A 23,053-nucleotide genomic window follows, 5' to 3' on the forward strand; every position below is an offset into this window, starting at 1 on the left:
ATACAGCACAATTTTTCATATCTCTGTTTGTATATAGAGTATGTTGACACCAATTCGTGTCTTCATACATGTACTTTGGATAATGATGTCGGTCACATTCCACCATCCTTGCTAACCCCCTGCCCCCTCCCTTACCCTCCCACCTCTCTGCCCTATCTAGAGTTCATCTATTCCTCCCATGCTCCCCCTCCCTACCCAGCTATGAGTCAGCCTCCTTATATCAGAGAAAACATTTGGCATTTATTTTTTGGGATTGGCTAACTTCACTTAGCATTATCTTCTCCAATGCCATCCATTTACCTGCAAATGCCATGATTTTATTCTCTTTTATTGCTGAATAAAATTCCATTGTGTATATATGCCACATTTTTTTTTATCCACTCATCCACTGAAGGGCATCTAAGTTGGCTCCACAGTTTAGTTATTGTGAATTGTGCTGCTATAAACATTGATGTGGCTGTGTCCCTGTAGTATGCTGTTTTTAAGTCTTTTGGGTACAGACCAAGGAGAGGGACAGCTGGGTCAAATGGTGGTGTCAGGTTGGTGGTGGTGACTTAGGACAAAGCAGCCCACATGGGAAAGAAACATCAATCAGGCACCAACAGAAACGCCTATCAATCAGTGGGATCTCTGGACTAATGCCTGTCAATCATCAGGACTCCCTGGCCAATCCTGGAGTTCAGTCAGCTCCCAGAACCAACTCCAGTGGGACAAGGGACTCTAAAAACACCTTTTCCGGGTGAGCTCCCATGCGGTTTCTCCTCAGACCCTTCCCCTGTCCACCCTGTTGGTCTGATCCAGTTCCACCGGAGAGTGATATCTCAAATAAAGCCTCATGGGCTGGGGATGTGGCTCAAGTGGTAGTGAGCTCGCCTGGCATGTGTGCGGCACAGGTTCGATCCTCAGCACCACATACAAACAAAGATATCGTGTCCGCCGATAACTGAAAATAAATATTAAAAAATTCTCTCTCTCTCTCTCTCTCTAAAAAAAAAAAAAATCAAATAAAGCCTTGTTCCGTGGCCTTTTAAAATCTGCCTCTTTTGGTCGCTGCTCGCCTTGCCTGATCTTACAGGTGGTCCCCATTCCCAGCTTTCCAAGGAATCTCCATACTGCTGTTACCGCTTTTGTCTAGTGACGAGTCCTTGCTTCCCCAATGTTGAAGTATAACCCCAGAGAAGCACGCTGAGGCAAGTTTAGAGTGGAAAATAGAAGTTTATTAAAGGACAGCAGAAAAGACTTCTCCTGGAGGAAGAAGGGGACCCAAGAGATGGAATCCGTGGAAGTGTGATTGTCTCCCCTTTTTATAGTTTTCGGTGATGGAATGTAGGTGGGAAGGCCCGTGGGGTGGGACACAGGTGGGCCAAAGAAGTAATCTGGGCAGGAAGGACTCCTGAGGCAGCATCTTCAAGTTTGCTATTCATTAACATTTCTTTGGGATGGGTTATCTTCAAATCTGTTGGGGGCTGTTTCCTGGACTTCATTAACATTTCAAGAGTTGCTCAATTCATTCTCATGGCCTCCATTTTAGATTTCACTCAATATTAGGCCCGATTTACCTAACTACACTGACTATCTAACTTTAAATCTGGCTTCACTGCCTCTATGCTCTTTTCCATAATGGCTGTTGCTATTTACATTCCCAACAGTGTACAAAGGTTCTCTTTTCTCCATATCCTCAATACTTAGTGTCTTTTGCCTCTTTGATAATAGCTATTCTAACAGATGTGAGGTGACATCTCCCTGTGGTTTTTAAATATTTTTTTAGATGTTGATGGACCGTTATTTTATTTATTTATTTATATGTGGTGCTGAGAATCAAACCCAGTGCCTCACACTTGCTAAGCAAGTGCTCTACCCCTGAGCCCCAACCCTAGCACCCCCTCCCCGTGGTTTTAATTTGCATTTCTCTGGTGATTATTGGTGTTGAGCACCTCTCTGCCTGTGGGCCATTTGTATGTGTATTGATAACTGTCTAGTCAGGTCCATAGTCCAGTATTTTAAATGACCCCAGAGAACATGATGCTAAGTGAAATGAGCCAGACCAGAGAGACACACACTAAATAATCTCCCTTATTTTTGGAACCTAAAAAAGCTGAACTCATAGAAGCAGAGATTGGAAAACGGGGGAAAAGGGAAGATATCTGTCAAAAGGTACAGAGGTTCAGTTACATGAGATGAATAAGTTCTGGAGACCTAATGTACAGCCTGGGGACTACAGTTAATGACACTGCATTGCTTATTTGCTGAGAGAGTTGGTCTTCAGAGTTCTTAATCCCCAAATAAAAAACAGCAACTACATGACATGGATATGTTAACTAGCTTGATTATGGGAATCACTTCATGATGCACACATATGTCAAAACATCATGTCGTACTTCTTAAATTTATATACTTTTATTCACCTATTATACTTCAAAAACAAAAAAAAATTAAATTCTGTTTCAATTGTGAGTGATCATAGGGTGTTCTGAGGACATTTGGGTACTTTCACAGTGAAACCTCTTTTTTATTATTAGTATTACATTTTTAGTTGTAAATGGACATAGTGCCTTTACTTTGTTTATTTTTATGCAGTGCTGAGGATTGAATCCAGTGCCTCACACATGCTAGGCAAGTGCTCTACCACTGAGCCACAACCCCAGCCTGAGATTTCTTTCTTCAGGCATCTCCCACCCTCCAAATATTTACCAAGAACCATCTCAACAATGACAAACCTTTGAAATACATTTTAACAGGAAATAGCTTGTCACTCATTTTAGACCTCCCCCCAAAATTTTTTTTTTGGCTATTCTAGAATAAAAACTTTAAAGTTAGCTTAAGTAGCTAAAATAATGATTGCAGTTTTAATAACATGATACTAAATGTAAAGAGTAATTTAAGAAAAATGATTTCATAACAATAATAATTATACATGTACACACACATATACCCTTTGTTTAAAAAAAAAAAAAAGTAATGTTTCTCTTTGAAGTCTCCTTTCATGTATCCCAGTAGCATTTCAATTTCTCTTCATCTGGGTCTCACTATATTTCTTGTTACATTTATTACTCGTTATTTTTAAATCTCTGTTGTTGCTGCTATTTCCTTCCCCATCAAAAGAGCCACAAATATTTACTAATATAGTCTTCTGGGCTTTTAAAAAATCTTCAATTGACACATAGCAATTGTACATATTTATGGGGACTCAGCATGATATTTCAATACGTGTACAAAATGTATAATGGTCAGATCAGGGAAACTGGCTTATCTATCATGTTAGATGTATATTATTTCTTTGTACTGGGAATGTTCAAAATCCTCTCTACTAGCTTTTACTATTATTATTATTTTTTCAAAAAATTTTTTTTAGTTGTCGATGGACACAATACCCTTACTTTATTTATTTTTGTTTATGTGGAGCTAGGGTCCAACCCAGTGCCTCATGCATGCAAGGCAAGTGATCTACCGCTGAGCCACATCCCCAGCCCCTCTACTAGCTATTTTGAAATATTCAATTACCTGTTGCTGACCATAGCGACCACATTGTGCTATACAGAGAACCTGAGGAACTGCTCCTTCTATGAAGCTGCACCCCTGCACCTGTCAGCCATCCTCTCTCTCTCTCCCTTCTACCCCACACCTTCCTGGACTCTGGTACCTGCTCTTCTATTTTCTATTTCTTTGGAAGAAACTTTTTAGCCTGCATATAAGTGAGAACGGGTGTTTTTGTTTTCCTGTGGCCGACTGACTTCACTTAACAATGTCCTCCAGCATTCTGATTTTCAAATGAGTCCTCTTTCCTATTAACTCTTCCTGGATTCATTTTGGTGCATTGCATGATTCTCAGAGCTAAATGGATTTGTTGTTGTTGTTGTTCGAATGGCCAAATGTAGTTTTTTGTTTGGCTTATTGTATGGGGGATTGAACCCAGGGGTACTTAACAACTGAGCCACATCCCCAGCCCTTTTTATTTTTTTTTATTTTGAGACAGGGTCTCGATAAGTTACCTACAGTCTCACTAAATTGCTGAGGCTGTATTAGAACTTGGGATCCTCCTGCCTCAGCTTCCTGTGCTGCTGGGATTACGGGGGTGGGGGGGTGGGCACTGTGCCCAGCTCAAATGTAGTTCTTGAATAAATGATTCATTTCATTTTAATTGTGAGCATTCTTTTTCTTTTCTTTTCTTTTAGTGAAGTAAGTACTTATAAAACTAAGATTTGGCTAGGCATGGTGGTGCCCACCTGTAATCCCAACAACTCCTGAGGCTGAGACAAGAGGATCATGAGTTCAAAGTCAGCCTCAGCAACTTAGCAAGGCCCTAACCAATTTAGGGAGACTCTGTCTCTAAAAAAATAAAAATAAAAAGGACTGAGGAATGTGGCTCAGTGGTTAAGTGTCCTAGGTTCAATCCCTAGTACCAAAACAATAACAACAACAACAAACAAAACCAAGGTTTGTGTCTTTCTGGGCAATCTATTCCTACCCAAAATATATTATTATTTTTCTCAAGGCAGGTTCCTTATAAACAATTATATGGCCATCCATATGGAAAAAGTAAAATTAGATCCCTATCTCACACCATATACAAATAATACCTTCTGGGTGGATCAAAGACATAAATATGAAAACAAGACTTAATGTTTACATAGATGTAGGACATGACTTTTTAACCATGTACAAAAACCAGCAAACATAACAGAAAAGGTTGATATATTTATCCAGTCATGTTAAAAATTTCTAATTACAGAAGACAAGATGAAAAGAAAAACTCAGACCAGGAGAAGATATTTGTAATACATACAATAGACAAAGGATTATTGCCATCATATGTAAAGAATCCCTACAAATTAATAAGAAAAATACAAACTTCTCAACAGAAAAAAGAACAAAGAATATGAATGGGCATTTTATAGTGAAGGAAATTAAACACCGTGTAAACATATGAATGTATATTCAACTTTGCAAGTAAGCAGAGAAATACAAATTTTATCCAAAATACTATGTCATATCCACTATAATGGCTACAATTAAAGAGTCTGACAGTAACAGGCATTGGTGATGGTGTGAAACAAAGGCAACACTTATACAACTGCTTGATGGGAGAGTAAATTGGTAGAGTTGCTCTGGAAAACTGTGTTTATATTGATCATGGTTGAATATGTACGTGCCCAGGACTAGCTATTCCGCTCTTAGGTATATAACCTGCCCAAAAATGACCTTAACATGTAGGTGTATATGTCTTCATAATTATATATATTTTTTGCACTTAACAGTTAGGATTCTTGGTTATAATTAAGAAGAGTCAACTCTGGCTTACTGCAGCAAAAAAAAAAAAAAAAAAAAAGAAAAAGAAAAAAATTTCATGGAGAAATACAAAAAGCTCACAGAATTGATAGGAAGTATAGAAAATCAAACTTGAAAATGGGCAGGACTATGAGAAAGCAGGACCAAGCAACATCAACTAAGGAACATTCCATATTGCTCAAAATTCAATGTAACACTTAACTCCTGCAGTACTCTGCTCCTCTCCATTACTACATTGAGAGGGGAAGTTCTGAGTGGGAAAACCTGATTGACTTAGCTTGTTATGGACCATCTTCCTAAATTGGTTATTCTCAACAGGAATATCTGCTTCTTAGGCTCTCATCAAGAACAAAAGAACTGCTGGGTATAGTGGTTTGTGCACACCCGTAATTCCAAGCAGCTCAGGAGACAGAGGCAGGAGGATCACAAGTTTGAGACCAGACTGGGCAACTTAGTGAGACTCTATCACAATTTAAAAAACATCAAAAGGACTGGGAATGTAGCTCAGTGGTAGAGTGCTTCCATAGCATAGGCAAAGCCCTGGTTCAATCCCCAATTTAAAGCAAATAAACAAAGAAAAAGAACTAGTTCCTACCTACCTTGGGATTCCCCTTGAATAGAAATGATACTCAGAGATGGAGTAGGCAAAACTACACGTATCCACTGCAATGAATGTACTGTGCTTTCCTCTCCCAGGGTCACACACATACTGCTTCCTCCCGTACACACACTTTGAACTATAATTGGCTCATATACTGTTTGGCAAATTGTATTGATATCTTTCCTTGTTATTCCACATAGATATATCTCTTTTTTTTCTGATTTTCACCTATTATTCATATTTTCAGTCTTTGGCAATTTGAGAAGTAACCTTGTCATTGTTTTAATAGCATTTAAAATTTTCTGGGTAAATAGCAATTTATATTTCTTAGGTTTCTTTGCCCATTCTCAATTTTACAGGTGTAGTCACTACTATAGTAATATTTTAGATAGTAGGTATTTTAGGCCCTTTGGGCCATATGGCCGCTGTGGCAGCCAGTGCCGGTGTAGTATAAAAGCAGCCACAGACAACACATGAACAAATGTGCATTCCAATAAAACTTTATGTACACAACAGACAGTGGCCCACAAGCTTTAGTTTGCAGACTCCTGATCTATTTTTGTTGTTGCTACTATTTTAAGTTTATAAGAGCTCTTGGCATAACAGAAAAAATATTTATCCCGGTCAATTGGTAAAAGTGACCAAATTCTTAATAACTTTATAAAATGTTTTCATATCCAACCCAGCTTTATTTGGTTTGCATATGTGTTGGTCAGCTTTTTGTTTCTGTGACCAAAATACTCAACAAGAATAACTTAGAGGAGGAGAATTTATTTTGACTCATGTGTCCGAGGTTCAGTCCATGCTCTGGGTCAAGTCCATTGTTCTGGGCCCAAGTGAGGTAGGACATCATGGATGAAGGGTGTGGTGTAGGAACAGTGTAGCCATCATGGCTGGCCAGGAAGCAGAGAGAGGGATGGAGCCACAGGAAGATGCACCCTTCCAAGGCAGCCCCTCAGTGACCTATCTCCTCTAGCCATGTCCCACCTGCCTAGCAGTTTACCATCCAGTATAAGATGGACTGATTAGGTTATAGCTCTCTTTATCCAATCATGTCACCTCTGAACATTCCTGCATTAACATAAGAGCTTTCAGGGGACATCTTATACCCAAACCAAAACAGCTTATGTGAAAAAATTCTTGTCAAAATATTATACCTAAAAGAGTCAAGTACAATTACATATTTTCACCTTCAAGTTCAATTTTTTCTTTTTTTTCCAAGTTCAATTTTTTTTAATATTTATTTTTTTAGTTGTAGTTGGACACAATACATTTATTTTATTTGTTTATTTTTATGCGGTGCTAAGGATTGAGCCCAGGGCCTCACATGTGCTAGGTGAGCACTCTACTGCTGAGCCACAACCCCAGCCCTCAAGTTCAATTTCAAGTTTAACAAGGTACCACTACCATGAGTTCTAGTTCATGATAAAAGTGGTCTTAGTTTGCTACAGATTTGCATCTGTGTGACATCTAAACTTAATTATCTGGCATTTAAGCCCTCTGGCATCTAACCCCAGGTTCTCTTTCCTGGGTGATCCTGCCAGTCCCTGATACTGAAGCTATTGCCAGTTCTCAAACAGGCCCCATACTCTACACTTTTTCTTCTTTGGGAAATGTATGATGACTGATTTTTTTTCTTTGCGTTTCATATTTCATATATTTTTCCAGTTTTCTAAACTCTTCTTCTTAATCATGACTATGGATTTATCTCTATTCTCAGCCCATAGTGTACTATGTGGCATATTATGATTCTAAATAAAAGTGTGATCGACTATATGAAAAAATATAAATGATCACAAAAACCAACAAGATGAAACAATTCCATTAACTTGACCATTCTGAAATACTAAGATAATTAGTAGCTACCATGGAAGACTGGGGATGAAACTTACCATGTATCTGCTCCTAGAGTTCTACCAAATAGCTTGAATTCAGTTGCTTAGCTCTGTGTGGCTGTATGCGGCTCACCAGGGAGCCTTTGCAACTCATGGGAGGCCACTTGATCCCTACACCAGTGATCTCATAACCAGTTCCAAGTTCTAAAGATGGTCAACATCTCAGATGTATGAAGTGTTGCTTTCTGTCAGAGACTGTTAAAGTAAAACACTCAAAGGGTATGTCCTAGAATATGCTTAAAACTTGCCAGCGATTATTCTGCATCTACATGATAATAATTTTAAAATTTTCAGGCATCGCAACACTTTTTAAAAAGTTTGCTTTTTCTAAAATTCAATGGTTTTTCCCATCCCCCAGACAAACCACAACAACACAAATAAAAAACACACAGCATCTTTCCTCTTGGTGGGAGGGGAGAGTGTACTGGGGATTGCACCCAGGGGTGCTCAACCACTGAACCATCTCCAGCCCTTTTTATTATTTATTTTGAGACAAGGTCTTACTAAGTTGTATAGGGTGGCCTTGAAGTTGCCATCCTCTTGTCTCAGCCTTCTCGTGCCGCTGGGATTACACCTCTTTAATTAAGTGCACAAGAAGAAGCAGTCACAAATAAGATTTAAGACCAGTGGCCAGGCTTCTCCCCTGATCAAAAACATCTTTCCTCTCACTCCCCCTGGCGTCCCATTCACCTTCTATTTTGGTTTGAAATCTTCACCCTTGAGAATCCCCTCACCGACTCATTCATCGGGGTCCAGTGAGGACACATTTGGTCCCTTTTAGGTGCTGGAGCTTATCTGAGCAGTTAAAAAAAACATCCCATTCTCTGAGGCTCGGGACGAGGAACTGACTCTCCAAAATCCTTGGGCCAGCGAAGCTGCTGGTTCCCGCGAGCTTGCTACTGTCCCGACTGCCTTTCAGGTGCCGCCCAGGGTCTCGCCACCCCGGTTGGCACTGCACGACCTCGGGATTCCTAACCCGCTTAGCCCGTGGATGCTCCAAGTCTCACCATTGAAGCCGATGACAGCATCAAGCTCCAGCTCTCCCACCTCGGCCTCGGGCGAAATTTCCTCGTTCATCACTGAGAAATCCGCGCTCAGTGTTTTTTCAGCCCCAGCTGGTACAGCGTCTCCTGGTCGTTATGGTAACGGATGTGCGCATGCGCGCCAGGTCCACGCCGGCGCAGAAAACTCAAAAAAGAGTCAGAATTCTGAGTTTTATTTGCAATCTTGCAAATATACGGAGGGCTTCCTTTTTCTTTCTATTCTCTGGAAATTTGGGAGCTGGGAGCTGGGGTGAGCACTAACTGCGCGGAACGAATTCCCCCCATTTCCTTGTAAAAAAAAGCCTGTGATCTTTTGGATAACTATATAATTAAGCACCTAATGGCATTTAAAAAATACTTAAATATAGAGTATTTTTGCATCTGATGAGTAGACTTATGCTATAAAATAGTACGCAATTGATACTGCATTGGGCTCCTAGTTTGAAGCAAGTTAAAACAATTCTTTAAGATTTCGTGAAAGTTTATTTGAAGGTAAAACTTACATATCATAAAATTCACCTAACGTGGGTTTTAGTAAATATATACAGTGTACCTCTATCGCCACGATCCAGTTTTGTTTTGTTTTGAAAGCAGGATAAAAACTTCAGGAACAGCAGGCTTGAAGCACTTTCACCTTCTGGAGGGGGAAATGCTTAGATTCGGAACAACAATTTTAATTGCGTCAAGTAGTTCGTGTCTTTTAGTGGAAAAAACATTGCTCCAACCTACTGTCCTCACAGGGAGTGCTCTTCTTCTCCCCCTCCCCCCCGCTTCTAGTCTGAAGTGCTAGTGGACGAATTCACTTTGCAAGCTCCAGGCGGTCGCGCACCGGCGGAACCGCGGAGAGTGAGCCCTACGAGCCGCCGTAGTCAGCTGCTGCGAGCAGGAAGTGTCCGAGCTGCGAGCGGAGGCGTCACGATGGCACCGGACCCCTGGTGAGCCCCGGGTGAGGGCGGCAGTGCTCTGAGGGACCTGGGAGGAGACCCGGCTTCCAGCGAGCGAGGCAGTTGTTCAGCATTGAGGCTGGGAGGCCTGTCCGGGTGAAGAGTAGCAGCGAGGAGGACCCTTCCCCTTCTGAGGGGGACTTAGCTGCATCCCGCCACCCTTCGTCCTTACCTGGGTGGCCCTGGAAGGATACGGGGTAGACTTCTGGGATGCTGAGGACTTGAGCCGAATCTTAGTGTATTTCTCCAGCCCTTCTGGGCAGCATCTCGCCGCAGGGATTTCCCGCCCATCCAGGTCGTGGGGCTGACTGGCGCAGACTTCTTTGGACTCCTCCAAAAGTGAGATAGCAATAATCTTTTTTTTTTTTTTTTCTTTTTTTGTGGAATGTCAGCCCATGCGCTGAACTCTCTAGTGGAGAAACCAAAGTCTATAATCCATGGTCACCAGCTAGCTAGTAACTAGCCAGAGGTAGATCTTGTGGGCCCTTCAAAAACTTGTAGGAATCTGCGAGGGAAATGATGCACTTGTGATAAGGCATTTTACCCTGTCCCTCGTGTCATGAGGACTTCCGTCAGCAGCTACTTCTGCAGAAAAACAACAGCTAATAAGGATAATTTTTTTTTTCAGCCACTCAGTCCTGAGGACTGAAGGATGAAAGATACAAGTTGTGATCCCAAGAAACAAATTGATAAACTTAACAGACTTGATCTTTCTCTTTGGTAATTTATAACATTGTAGCTCTTTAAAGTTCTTGTTGGAGTGTATCTTATGTTGGTGATTCTCATATGTATTATTATTAAGATTCACGCAGTGTGTGTAGCAGGAGAATGGATTCCAAAGTCAAAGTCGGAGTTACCTGGAATGTAGATTATCTAGATCAATTGCTGAATTGAACTCTACCTTTTCCACCTAATTTTAACAATTGTGTATACCTCTGGTAGAAAATTTGGAGATTATTAAATATTTGCAGAGAAGAAAATTAATGGAGTTTTAAGCTCTATTATGTGAAAATAGCTGTCATTGATATATTACATTGAATTTATTACTCTAACCTTTGTACACACACACACACACACACACAAACATATGCTTTACAAAACAAGGAAATTCCTCCATGTCACCAAATATTTTAAAAAAAAATTTTTTGTAGTAGTAGTAGATAGCATGCCTTTATTTGTTTATTTTACCCAGTGCCTCACACATGCTAGGCAGTACTCTGCCATTGAGCTACAGCCCCAGCACCATCACCAAGCTTTTTTGTAAGTTGTCTAAGCTGGCCTTGACCTTGTGATCCTCCTGCCACAGCCTGCTTCTTGTCTGGGATTATAGGCATGCACCATCAGTGCAGGGTCTGAAAATATGATTTTTATGGTGCATATCAATGATATGAATGATCATTATTTATTTTAGGTTTTTGGTCTTGTTTGTTGTAGTTTGCTATTGCAAATCTATCCCCCCCCCCCTTTTTTTTCATCTCTTTTCTTTGGGTTCCCTTTACAGAAGTAGAAGCATTGGGTTCAAGATACAAATATTTTTAAGGCCCTTGATCTATCTTGCTAGATTGCTTTCCATCTAGTGGAGCCAACTTTTAGAACTCGGAGATAAGGAGGCCCTTGCCTCCACCCCAGAAAACCAGATCCTACTATAACCTTTGTTCTACTGAATGTCATTGACCATTGATGACTTCCTTTCTCCTGAGTTGTGTTCTAATATTTAGAAATGGAACATAGCCCGTACTATTTTAATGCCCTATCAAAGCAAGTGATAAGCTCTGTAATATAAGTAGCAAATGATTACTGTCTCTGAACAGGTTCTTGCTGAAGCTTTTAGTCTTATTGTTAGAGCAGCTTATTTGTTGATGACACACTATTTATGGAAAAATTATTTAACCTTAATAGTTTTATATTCTGGGGTTGGACTTTTTTAATATTGATAGTATGCTGTGGATTTTTTTGTTTGTGTTTTTAAAATCGTCATGGAAGGTAAAAGATACATGAAATAGAATATTGTAATGGACCCCTTCATACTCATCATCAGATTACTATAATTATCAATATTCTGTCCTTGTTTGATCTCTAGCCTCCACATCACTTTTTCTTTTCTAGATATATTTTAAAGTAACTCTCATAAGTATATTAATTTAACTGTATATTCAGTGTTTGATAAAAATGAGGACTGATTCATAGTCTGGAAATTTCTTTTATGCTTCCGTTTTCAGTTTCTTAGCCTATGTTGTGGTATCACCTTCCTCTTATTCACTTAGGCCTGAGAACTAATCATTTACTTTTTTACATTCACTCCTCATAACAGTCTCCATTGTTTTTCTTTTTTTAATGTATTTGCCTCCCCTCCACCTCCACTCCCCCGGACTATTTCTGCTGTAGTCCAGCCCTATGTAGCTCAATACCCTGCAGATTGTACATATTGGTAATGGGATATAGAATTGAATAACCCAAGAAATATACTGGTCACCTGTCAGTACTCTCATGTTCTTACATTACTATTTATATAAATGGAATTCAGATTAATTTTCCTAAACCAGTACTTGAGGCACTAGTGTGCTTGATACCATGATGAGCTTGCCTATTATCTCTCTAGAGTCCAGTGGCTCTCAAACTTTGCTATACATTGAAATCACCTGGGGAGCTTTTCAGCACTCCCCATGTCCAGGTCAAACCCCATACTAATTTAATCAGTGCTTGTGGATGGGGTGGGATCTAGACATTATTTTTTGTTGATTTGCTTGCTTGTTTTTTGAAGATTTCCCAGTGATTCCAATGTGTAGCAAAGTTTCAGGAACCACTGCTTTTGGGGGGCTAACTTGAGAACATGAGGATTGAGGGCAAGACACCTGGGAGTTTGTCCTACCTTTGTGACCTTCAACATTTCACATATCTTTAAGGCCTCTCTTTATGTGTAAAAGTGTCCCCTATGGATCTAAAATCCCCTTGTAAGTCAAAACTTATAAGATTGGTGTTCCAGTTCTGCAGAAACTTAATTTCTTATCTCTACTGTTTTATATTGTACTCTCCTAGGGCCACTACTTGGCCAAATGTACGTGTTTTCTTCCTTTGATGTTTGCTTGCTCCATGTCCTTTTTACCATGTCTAGAATGTGTTCTTCACTCCTGTCTGAACAAGAGGCCTGCATTAACCTTGAAGTCAGCCCATTGTGTCCACCTGTGGCCCAGCCTGTCTGAGTGCTTCAGTCAACAGTAATTTCTCCCATCTTCCAGCTCCTGAAGTGCTTCATTTAAATCTTACATTTGGCAGGATTTTGTTATGGAGTTTGACATGTTTGGTCTGGGACCACAGAACCAGATCTAAGCTCCTCTTGTCATAGATGGTAATATGGAAGAAACCAGGTAAAATGTGGCAAAGCTGAGACCAGGACCCAATTTTCCCTATTAATTATATGTTATCTTATATTACTTGCTCTTTTTTCATACACATATACATCTTAATACATATAAGTTACATATATGAATATATATATGAATGATGATACTTTAGGATTAGTGACTGAGGATCCTGCCTCCTAGGATCCTTATGAAATTGATAACATAAAGTTCTCAGCATATGACCTGGCTCTGATCAGGTACTTAGCTGTTAGCTATTACTATAATTACCATGGTAAGACTCTTAAGGGAAGCAATTGGAGCATCTTTCTTCATTCAAAAAAATTACTTATCAGGTTCCTGCCATGTAAGGTGATATGTGGGAGTTGGGGGATTTTTAAGAAATAAACTGATTCTTAAGCAAAAATTGTGACGTGAGAGTCAATAGGAGTCTTCAATATTTTGTAATGGCCAGTACTGGAAAATAACATTTGTCATATAAGTACACCACAATCCGCTTTTAGAAACAGAAAGTGAAGTAGGGAAAATGAAATGTATATGTATGCTTATTTTTTGCAAAACAGAAAGTAGAAGTACTATAATAGAGGGAGAAAACCAGGGGCTATTGGGAGTTCACTGTGAATCCCAACACTGTCAAATAGCAGGTAGGTCAGTAAATGTTTTGAGAGAATTCTGGCAGGCTGAGATGTCAAGTGGACACGTGTCCCATGTTACCAGAGTGTTGTTGCAGGATATATAGTACCTGCTGTTCCTGGACAGTGGAGCTCTTCCTCAAGCAGATCACCATGGCTGGCTTCTCACCTTGCCTAGGGTCACCTGGTCTAAAGTGGCACCTGACCATCTGTGTGTCCCTTCATTCTGCTTTCTTTTTCTTCTTAGCACATGTCAACATCTGACATACTATGTGCATATGTATGTATGTATGCATGTATTTTTACCATTCTCCCTCTCTGGACTGTACATGCCTTGAAAGCAGGGATTTTGTTCTCAGCTCTACTGTTCATTCATAGTGCGTGGAACAGTGCTTAGTACAGCACAGGATATACTAGAAATGTTTATTGTGTTTTACAAATGAATGTCTTCAAATGCTCAATCATCTGAAGAATGAGCTGATTTAAGAGCTGAGCCTCTGGAACCAGAGAATCTTGGTTTGCAGCTCTCATTCCCACGTGAGCAAGTCCTTCTACCTCTTTGTGCCTTTTTCTTGTGTGTAGATGGATGTGGTAATTGTATGCAATGCGGGTACCCAATGTGATTGTGTGAATTGAGTGAGTTTTTACAAATGAAGCATTCAGAATGATTCCTGGTGCATTGTAAGTACCATTGAATACAGGTCCTGTTTATTATCTTCCCTTCCTGTTTGAACTTGTGAGTAGAATTAAAAACTCAACTTGGACATTGTAGAAGTTTCTTTTAAAGAACCTTAAGCATTTTTCTTTTTGTATGACTTCAATACAGGTTCTCCACATACGATTCTACCTGCCAAATTGCCCAAGAAATTGCTGAGAAAATTCAACAACGAAATCAGTATGAAAGAAGAGGTGAAAAGACATCCAAGGTAACACCAGGAGGGAATTAGTATTAAAGTGATTTGTTTGAGCTTTGATGCCTGAAAACCTTCCTGAAGGTGGTGTGTGTGTGTGTGTGTGTGTGTGTGTGTAAATCTTTGAAATTTGTTTTACTATGTTGCAGACTTTTTTCTTCACCTGCTAAATTATGAATCTTCTCCAAAATATGAAATATTTCTTATTTCTCTCACTGAACTTTTACACACCTGCAGTGTTCCTGGGCCTTCTGTTCTTTGTACTATTGATGCAGTGGTAACTGCCAGCATCATACTCAGGGTTTTTTTTTTTTTAATAATGACTTCATATCCTTTATTACACATAGTCATGACTTTTCTTATTCTCCTTCATTTCTCCTTCTCTCAAAGTAATTTTGTGACACATCATTTAAAAAATTTTTGTGCTTTTTCTCAATTACTTTCCAATAAAATAATTCCATGGGATTTTGAATAGATATGTAACATGTTTATAGATTAAACTGAGGAAGATTTACATTTTTACAATAATGTTTCCTTTATTTATATGACAGGCACTGAGTTGTATATTTTTTAGATTTTGTTGGTATTGTTAATGGAATTTTTTAAAAAATTTTTATTTTTTGGTACTGGGGATTGAACTTAGGGACACTCAACCACTGAGTCATATCTCCAGCCCTTTTTTGTATTTTATTTAGAGACGAGGTCTCCCTAAGTTGCTTAGTGCCTCGATAAGTTGTTGAGGCTGGCTTTGAACTCATGATCCTCCTACTCAGCCTCCCAAGATGCTGGGATAGGCATGTGCCACTGTACCCAGTTTAGAGACATATGGCTATATACTCTTTCATCTCTTGAATGCTTTTAATCTTTAATTCTGTAGAGTCTTCAGAGATATGGTTGTGTTTGTTGTGTGGGTGTGTGCATATGTTTTGAGACAAGGTCTTGCTATGTTGTGCAGGCTTGTCTCAAACTCCTGGGTCAAGTGATCCTTTGGCCTCAGCCTCCCTCAGGTGCAAGCCATTGTGCTCAGTTTTTTGTGCTTTTTTTTGTGTTGCTCTTTACTCTTTATTTTTAATATTTAATTTTTAGTTGTAGTTGGACACAATACCTTTATTTCAGTTATTTATTTTTATGTGGTGCTGAGGATCGAACCCAGGGTCTCACACATGCAAGACGAGCGCTCTACCTCTGAGCCACAACCCCAGCCCTCTTTACTATTTAAATGAGAACCCTTCATTCCTTGGCATTCCCTGATAAGTATTGTGGGTGGTTCTTCCTTGGCTTCCAGAGGTTTTAGAATAAGGTTACACCTTTCCTTGGCTGCTGATACCTTGGAGGATTGCTTGATGTGTATCCCTTAGCCAGCCTCCTACTATGTCCTTGCTATTCTAATAAAGGGGCACTGGCTTTCCCCTAATTTGGGTAATTCCTACTTTAACAAGGTAGTGAATGAAACCTGTGGTATTCTGCCTTTTAAACTCATCTCTGATTTCATCCATGGTTGAATTTGTTTTCATTTAAATGAGCAGCTTTGTTTTTCACCTTTCCAAACTCCAGAGAGCTCTCTTCCCACCTCTGCTTCATCTTTCAATTTAATGCTTTAGAGTCAAAACAAAATTTCCTCTGAGTTTTTAGAGTGATTGGAGAAAATTCACATAGTCCTGGAAAAAGAGTCATGTGTGGTTATCATTCCTTTAGTATGAAAAGAACACATTGCTGTAAACTGTTCAAATGGTTTGAAAATATACCAGTGTGTTCACAGACTGGTCAGTATGGTAGTGGACTTGATGCCATGTCATTTGAAGCATGGTTGAGGGAACTGTTGGATGTTTGCTGTTGAATGAAAACATTTGGGAACACAGTTTCCTGCATGGCTCCAGGGTAGATCAATAAGATTAATGGGTAGAAGCTCAGGGGACAGAATTCAGCTGAGCGTGAGGGCAAACTGATGGTTTCTAGTCAATGTCCACGTTTAGGTATGACCCCGTAGTCACTGGGGCAGGCTGTAGGGCTGATAAGAACCTCAGGTGAGGTAGCTAGACAAGGTGAACTTTGAGACTCCTCAGAATCCTGAGTTTGTCACTGGGAGGCTAAAGATCTCTTCTAGCCCTTCCTTTATTGATACATAATCTGTAAAAAAAATCCAAGTTTACATGATTTAAATTAGTAGATTCTACACCTCTGGACTAGAATACTTAGGATGTGTTCTTTTCTTTTCAGCTTACGGTGACAATCAGAACTTTGTTGCAGAATCTGAAGGAAAAGATCGCCCTTTTGAAGGACTTATTGCTCAGAGCTGTGTCAACACATCAGATGTATCCATGTAAACATTTCCACCTCTTTTCTAGAGTGGGAGGAAAAGCAGTCTTATTTTAAGAAAGGAAGAAATCTGGGTCTGGGCTACCCAGATTTTTCCACAGCTTGAGGAGGACCTGATTTTCACACTGTTGCCTAAAATCTTGATTTTTGCTTTAAGTATCTTTTACATGTTTTACAGTAAATATGCTGGCAAGGCAAGACCTGCCAAAGTAAAAGAATTAACTTGTTTGGGTGTGACCTTTATAGGGCAGGAAGCTAATGCTTTCCATCAGTGTTATATTTACAGAGCCCTGCATTACTCTCTGTCCACTGCTTTGAGGATGGCCAGCCCCTGCTCCAACAGCAAAATGTCCATGACAGTCCTAAGCTGTGATTCTGTTTCTAGGATTTCCAGATTTTGTAATGATTCATTTCTTTCTGGAGAGGCCAGTACCAGTAGAGAACATACATCTTTTTTATTTTTAACTGTTCATATGGATTATTGAGATGTGACTTGTTTGCAATATTATTTTTCCAGGGGCACAGATACTGCCCCCAGTTTGGGAGTTTTGGGGGCAGAGAGTTATGGGAACTTGCTTTAAAGCAAGTTGGGCCATCATCTTAATCTCCCAACTGTCAAGTGTGAAAACCTTTTTTAGAAATTCAGAATCTGATCTGTGTAGAAAAAATATAGGGACCTGTTACCTAAATGAACCCTTTAAACCCAAGTTTATATTGGTATGGAAACTAACATCAAATGGTCTTCTTTCATTTCTCTAAATTGTGAGTAATTTATACTAGCAACCCAACGTTTAGTATTGACTTTGAATGTGTCAAATTCAATATGGGGAAATGTAGAAATATAGCTTTTTAGGTAAAGCAATTGAAGGTGTTTTAAAAAAATATTCTCTCAAGTGTAACTCATTTTATATTACCAGGATGGTTGATTTAGATTAGTTGCATGGTTTTCCAGGTATGCAATTATTAATCCACTAAGGTTTCAAATAAAAGTTTGATTTCAGTCAACAGTTGGGACTTTCTTTTTCACATAATTGAAATATTCTGATACTGAGTTTGTAATTTACCCTCCATCTGGTATCATTTGTTACTGCCCAGTTAGTCTATTATACCAGGAGCTTTTACTTTACCCAAATCAACAAGTCTAAATATGTAGACCTCAATTAGTTTCAGACAGGCAGAGAGATTTCCTTTACTAAATACCGGGAAGTCTGCACATGGGGTCAAGTTGTGCAAACTCATTTTAGTGTTATCAAAAGCACATACATGAGAAAGGTAACTAAATATTGTTTCATGGTATAATATTAGTACTTAGTATTTGTATTTAGTATATAGTATAATATTTAGTACTTAGTACTTAGTATTTGTTAGCCAACATTAAGATAAGTGGTTAGTGTTCTTATTTATATGCTAAATCTACAGGGCAAGAGAAGTATATAAATTAAGAAATCTTACTTTTTCCTATTAATAATGTCTGCTAGCTATTAATTAGAGAGTAGTAAGCATGCCACAGTAACAGTTGACTTTGTTCTCCTAAATACTTATAGTCTGACCATCTGCTGAAATCTCTTGGATTTTTACTTTTGTGGTAATCTCAGAATTACCTCCTAATTATTGAATTAAGAACTGAGCTTTAAAAGCACTGAACAGAGCTGTTTAAACATTACAAAAATATTTAGGGACTTTAACGTGAATAAGCCAGAGTTTCCTGGGAGAAATAAATAGCTCATCTGAAATATAATAGCTTTCTTTTTTTTTTAAGATTTTTTTTTTTTTTAAAGAAAGAGAGAGAGAGAGAGAGAGAGAGAGAGAGAGAGAGAGAGAGAGAGAGAGAGAGAGAGAATTTCAATATTTATTTTTCAGTTTTCGGCGGACACAACATCTTTGTTTTTATGTGGTGCTAAGGATCGAACCCGGGCCGCAGGCATGCCAGGCGAGCTCGCTACCGCTTGAGCCACATCCCCAGTCCCATAATAGCTTTCTTAAGAATTCTATTTTTTAAAAAATAATTCTCTATTGTAACTAGCCAGCCTCGTAGGGATGGCATGCAGATAACCCACCGCATGGGGGCGCTCCTAAACCTCTGTCTTTTCAGGGAGCCCATTTCTCTTTTGGTATAAGGGAAAGGAGGTAGCTTCTGTATTATGACAGCAACTTTTTAATTCTCCTTCTGCTCCCCAGTCTTTCCATTTGCTTACCTGCTTCTTAAATATTTTAAATATTATGGCAGTTATCCTCCAGATTTAAGATATATCAGATAGCAATTTGTCATTCCTAATAGCCTTATATTATTGTGTTTGGGTGAGTCCTTCTCTTCTTTACAAAAAGGGTAATGAGTTGGGTCAAACTTTGCCCCTTCAATCACTGATACAGTTGGAAAGGAAAAGTAGCATTCTCACAGAGGAGTTTTTACACTGTGGGGAAGTATCTTTGAGAACTTTTAATAATTCCCTCCACAGCTGGGAAATAGAAGAGCCAGATTTAAACACAAGGCTGTCTGGTCCCAAAATAAGTCATTTAAAGCTGAATTCTACTTTAGTAGAAATAATACAGTTAACTGTCACCTGGCATGTATTCAACTAGAATTCTCTATTAATTGGCATGTTGCTGTAGTGCCAAGACAAATCATTTTTATAATGCAAACTCTCAAGAATCTTGTTAATCATCAGAAAGATTAAGCAGTGTTCACTGTGGTTTATTAGGTATATACTTTATGGTGTTGTAATTCCTGGAAAAATTTTTGGCTATAAATCACCAATAGAGTGACTTTTTAATCCCTTTTTGGGGGCCCAATTAAGGTTGGGTGACTGTGTAAATGTGAATATTTGAATACCACATTTCTTTTTTTTTTATTGTGTTGGGTAGTTAAGAGTTTATGGTACTTTGCTTAATAAATTAATGACTTTCTGCATTATGGAGTTTTATAGAGAATACTAGGAATTGCTAGAAAGATAAGTCCTATGAAAATGCTTTCAAAACAGTTCATGGAGTTTAGGCATGACATGTTATGCTCTTTCCCAAAGAAGTATTTTTCTCCTAGGAAGAATGAATGTGAAATTAAAATAAAAGTTCTATGCTTTTGAATCTGTTAGTTTACCACTAATAAGCCCAAATCCTGCAGCCAGAGAGTTTAAAATTGCTGGAAAATATTGCCTTCTAGTCACAGTGCTGCTTTGAGATGGGGATTATAATGGCCTCACCGTTGAGAGAAGGTGCATGCTGCGGGAGGCTACATGTGGAATTTTAGGTATACCTAAAATATCCTTAGAACTTGCTTGACATGAAGCTTGTCCTTTTGTTAGTTTTTCAAAGACACCACCTTTTTGCCTCTTTAAAAAGAATAAAAATAATCTCTTTACAAAGTGTTTCAATATCAGAAAGTATTTTGGTGCCTTAGGAGAAGGCCTGGGGAAATAATTTTTTAAAAAACCTATAAATAACTTTTCTCTATATTTTAGGGAAAAGGATAGGTAGATAGAAAGTGGCCATCACTATGTAATGAATGTGAATGATTGTAGGCATGGAGAGGCTAGCTGCCTCAATTCTAGAAGTATCCCTGGTGGCTATAGGGAGGCAAGGTTCTTAAATACTGTCTGGGACAAGTTTTCACAGCTACCTGGGATCTTCAGACAAATAAGGAGGAGATAGTGTGTATATATGTAGAAATTTTCTGGCCTATAGTTAGTTACTTGGTTTTTTCTAGTTTTTATTTGATTTTTTTGGGGGGGGGGCAAAATGTACAATTGGTAATTCTAAATTAGTACTTCCCCTATCTCTGATTTGTCTGGAAATATTACTGGCCCACGAATCTGAAATAGGTGTAGTGGGAACAACACTGGCTTTGGAATTAGAACTCAGACTAACGACCACTTACCTGAGACCACACAGCAGTTCAGTCTTTCTGAGTCTTAGTTGCATTATCAATAAAGTAGAGTAATCTTACTTTACAAAGTTGCTATGAAAGTTGGAGAAAGTATCTTCCTTATGAGATAGGGAAGGTAAAAATTTATGTCGTTTGTAGGATTGTTGTGAGGGTTTGAGTATAGGCCTAGAGGTGCTTTACATATAGTAAGTCCTTCTTGAGGATTACCTCTATTTATTATTATATAATTATTGTAAAGATTATTGCTGCCATTGAGAATTTGCATCTAGACCTTCCTTTGTTGAATTTATAATTAGGTAAGTTGGTTTTATTACAGCACACAAATGATGATGGTATTAAATTAGTTCTTGCAAAATGTGATCAGTTCTTTGAGGAAGGTAAGGACTTGGCTTGGTACATAATAGGTATTTAGTGAAGTTGGTTGAATTTAAAAAAGAAAGTGAGCCATTAAAGTCTTCTGGTCTCACAAACCTTAAACTGTCTCCTTGCAACCTCTTCCATTATGGTATGGAGAAGTAATTATGTTCACCCTTCTTCCTTCTCTAGGGCAATTCATCTACAAAGTAAGACTTATCTAAATTCATTCATCTCTCTCTCTCTCTCTCTCAGGTGAACACAATACCTTTACTTTTATTTATTTGTATGTGGCGCTGAGGATTGAACCTAGTGCCTCGCACGTGCTAGGTGAGCACTCTACCACTGAGCTACAGCCCCAGCTCCAAGACTTACCTAAATTCTTAATTCTTAAATTCTTAATTCTTTCTCTAAGGCTTTTTTTTTTTTTTTTTTAAGTTGCAGTCTTTTTTTTTTTAAATTTTTTATACCTTTTTATTTTATTTATTTATTTTTTATGTAGTGGTACTGAGGATCGAACCCAGGGCCTTGCACGTGCTAGGCGAGCACTCTACCACTGAGCCACAACCCTGGCCCCTTCCACTAAGTTTTAAGAAAACTCAGGAGCTGAAGGGGGTTGGTGTGTGGCAGGGATCCAGAGACCTGTCCACTCCACTGCATCTGTGGGTCAGACCAGGCTGTAGCCCAGAAGCTGGGCCTAAGCACACTGGAATTAGCTATTGGTAATGTGAAATCAGGATCTAATTTCCTTTACAGCTTACATTTCCATGAATTGCCTAGAATTATATTGAAAATCAACTGTGAGCCAGTGACAAAGTACCATGTAGTTATTTTTCTTTGACTATTCTTTGAATTTCTTCCTTGTTTATTCACCAAGTTGGTGGGAGAGGAGGTCTTCAGCACCAGCCACTGACTATATGTCTTATTTTCTACTTATCCTTATTTCCTTAGGCACACCCTTGTCCCCATTCCCCTACTCTACCCAACTGTCATAGGTATGTCCACATATATGCAGTGTAGATTATTACCCAATTCTTTGATTTCTTATTAACATTCTATTTAGTGTCTAGTGTAGATGGTCTGTTAATTTAGTCTTCCACCTCCCATCACCCCAACTCCTATGGCCTATTCTCTCAATATATTAAAACAAAACATAAAAGAAGCAGAGTGTTCCTAATGGGATAGTTTTCCCAGATTTACAGAGTCTCTGGGAATATTCTAGTTAGTATTACAGGTTGAGTGTCCCTTATCCGTCCCATGCATTTAGAATTTTTTTCAGATTGTGGAATATTTACATATGCATAATGAAATATCTGGCATGTGACGTAAGTCTAAGCACAAAATTTATTTGTTTCATATACACCTTATGTATATAGGCTGATTGTAATTTTATACAAACAATATTTTAAAAAATTTTGTACATGAAACAGAATTTCCCAGGATCAAATTTTCCACCTGTGGCATTCATATAGGTATTCAAAAAGTTATAGATTTTGGAGCATCTCAGATTTTGAATTTTTGGATTAGGGGTGCTCAACTTGTACCAGTACTGTTTTTTCAGGCTTCTAAGAGGTGGTAAAGAGAAGTGGCAGTGCTGGCAGCCCCAGGATGCTGTAACCTCTGGAATTTTGGTGCTCAGCATGATGTGGTGCAGAAGGCCCTGACCAAGGGCAGAAAGAGCTGGACTCTAACCCAGCTTTGCCATTAACCATTAGAGCAGCTTAGCTATGCTGGGCCTTAATTTCCTGTCAGAAAAATGAATTAAATTAGGGGATCTCAAAAGCCTCTTCCTTTATCAAATATCTGTGATTCTCTTCTTCACTCTCTAACCT

At 38.8% G+C, this 23,053-nt stretch overlaps 2 protein-coding genes across 2 annotated transcripts in view; one reads left to right on the forward strand and one right to left on the reverse strand.

The window, feature by feature from the left end:
• The window catches only part of Cfap52 (cilia and flagella associated protein 52), a 51,003-nt gene extending 41,972 nt beyond the window's left edge, over window positions 1-9,031 (reverse strand). Inside the window, exon 1 of the mRNA XM_046422178.2 lies at window positions 8,790-9,031. Coding sequence (XP_046278134.1) covers window positions 8,790-8,859 — 70 coding nt within the window. The 5' untranslated portion in view covers window positions 8,860-9,031. The remainder of the gene's footprint in view (window positions 1-8,789) is intronic.
• A 577-nt stretch (window positions 9,032-9,608) lies between these two features.
• Stx8 (syntaxin 8) overlaps window positions 9,609-23,053 on the forward strand; it is a 258,115-nt gene continuing 244,670 nt past the window's right edge. Inside the window, exons 1-3 of the mRNA XM_046422179.2 lie at window positions 9,609-9,760; window positions 14,587-14,686; window positions 16,889-16,983. Of these exons, the coding sequence (XP_046278135.1) occupies window positions 9,744-9,760; window positions 14,587-14,686; window positions 16,889-16,983 (212 nt within the window). The 5' untranslated portion in view covers window positions 9,609-9,743. The remainder of the gene's footprint in view (window positions 9,761-14,586; window positions 14,687-16,888; window positions 16,984-23,053) is intronic.

The sequence above is a fragment of the Marmota monax genome, unplaced genomic scaffold (genome assembly GCF_021218885.2).
Source record: "Marmota monax isolate L192 unplaced genomic scaffold, Marmota_monax_Labrador192_F-V1.1 WCK01_AAM20220418_F8-fsc00243, whole genome shotgun sequence".
Taxonomy (NCBI): Eukaryota; Metazoa; Chordata; class Mammalia; order Rodentia; family Sciuridae; genus Marmota; species Marmota monax.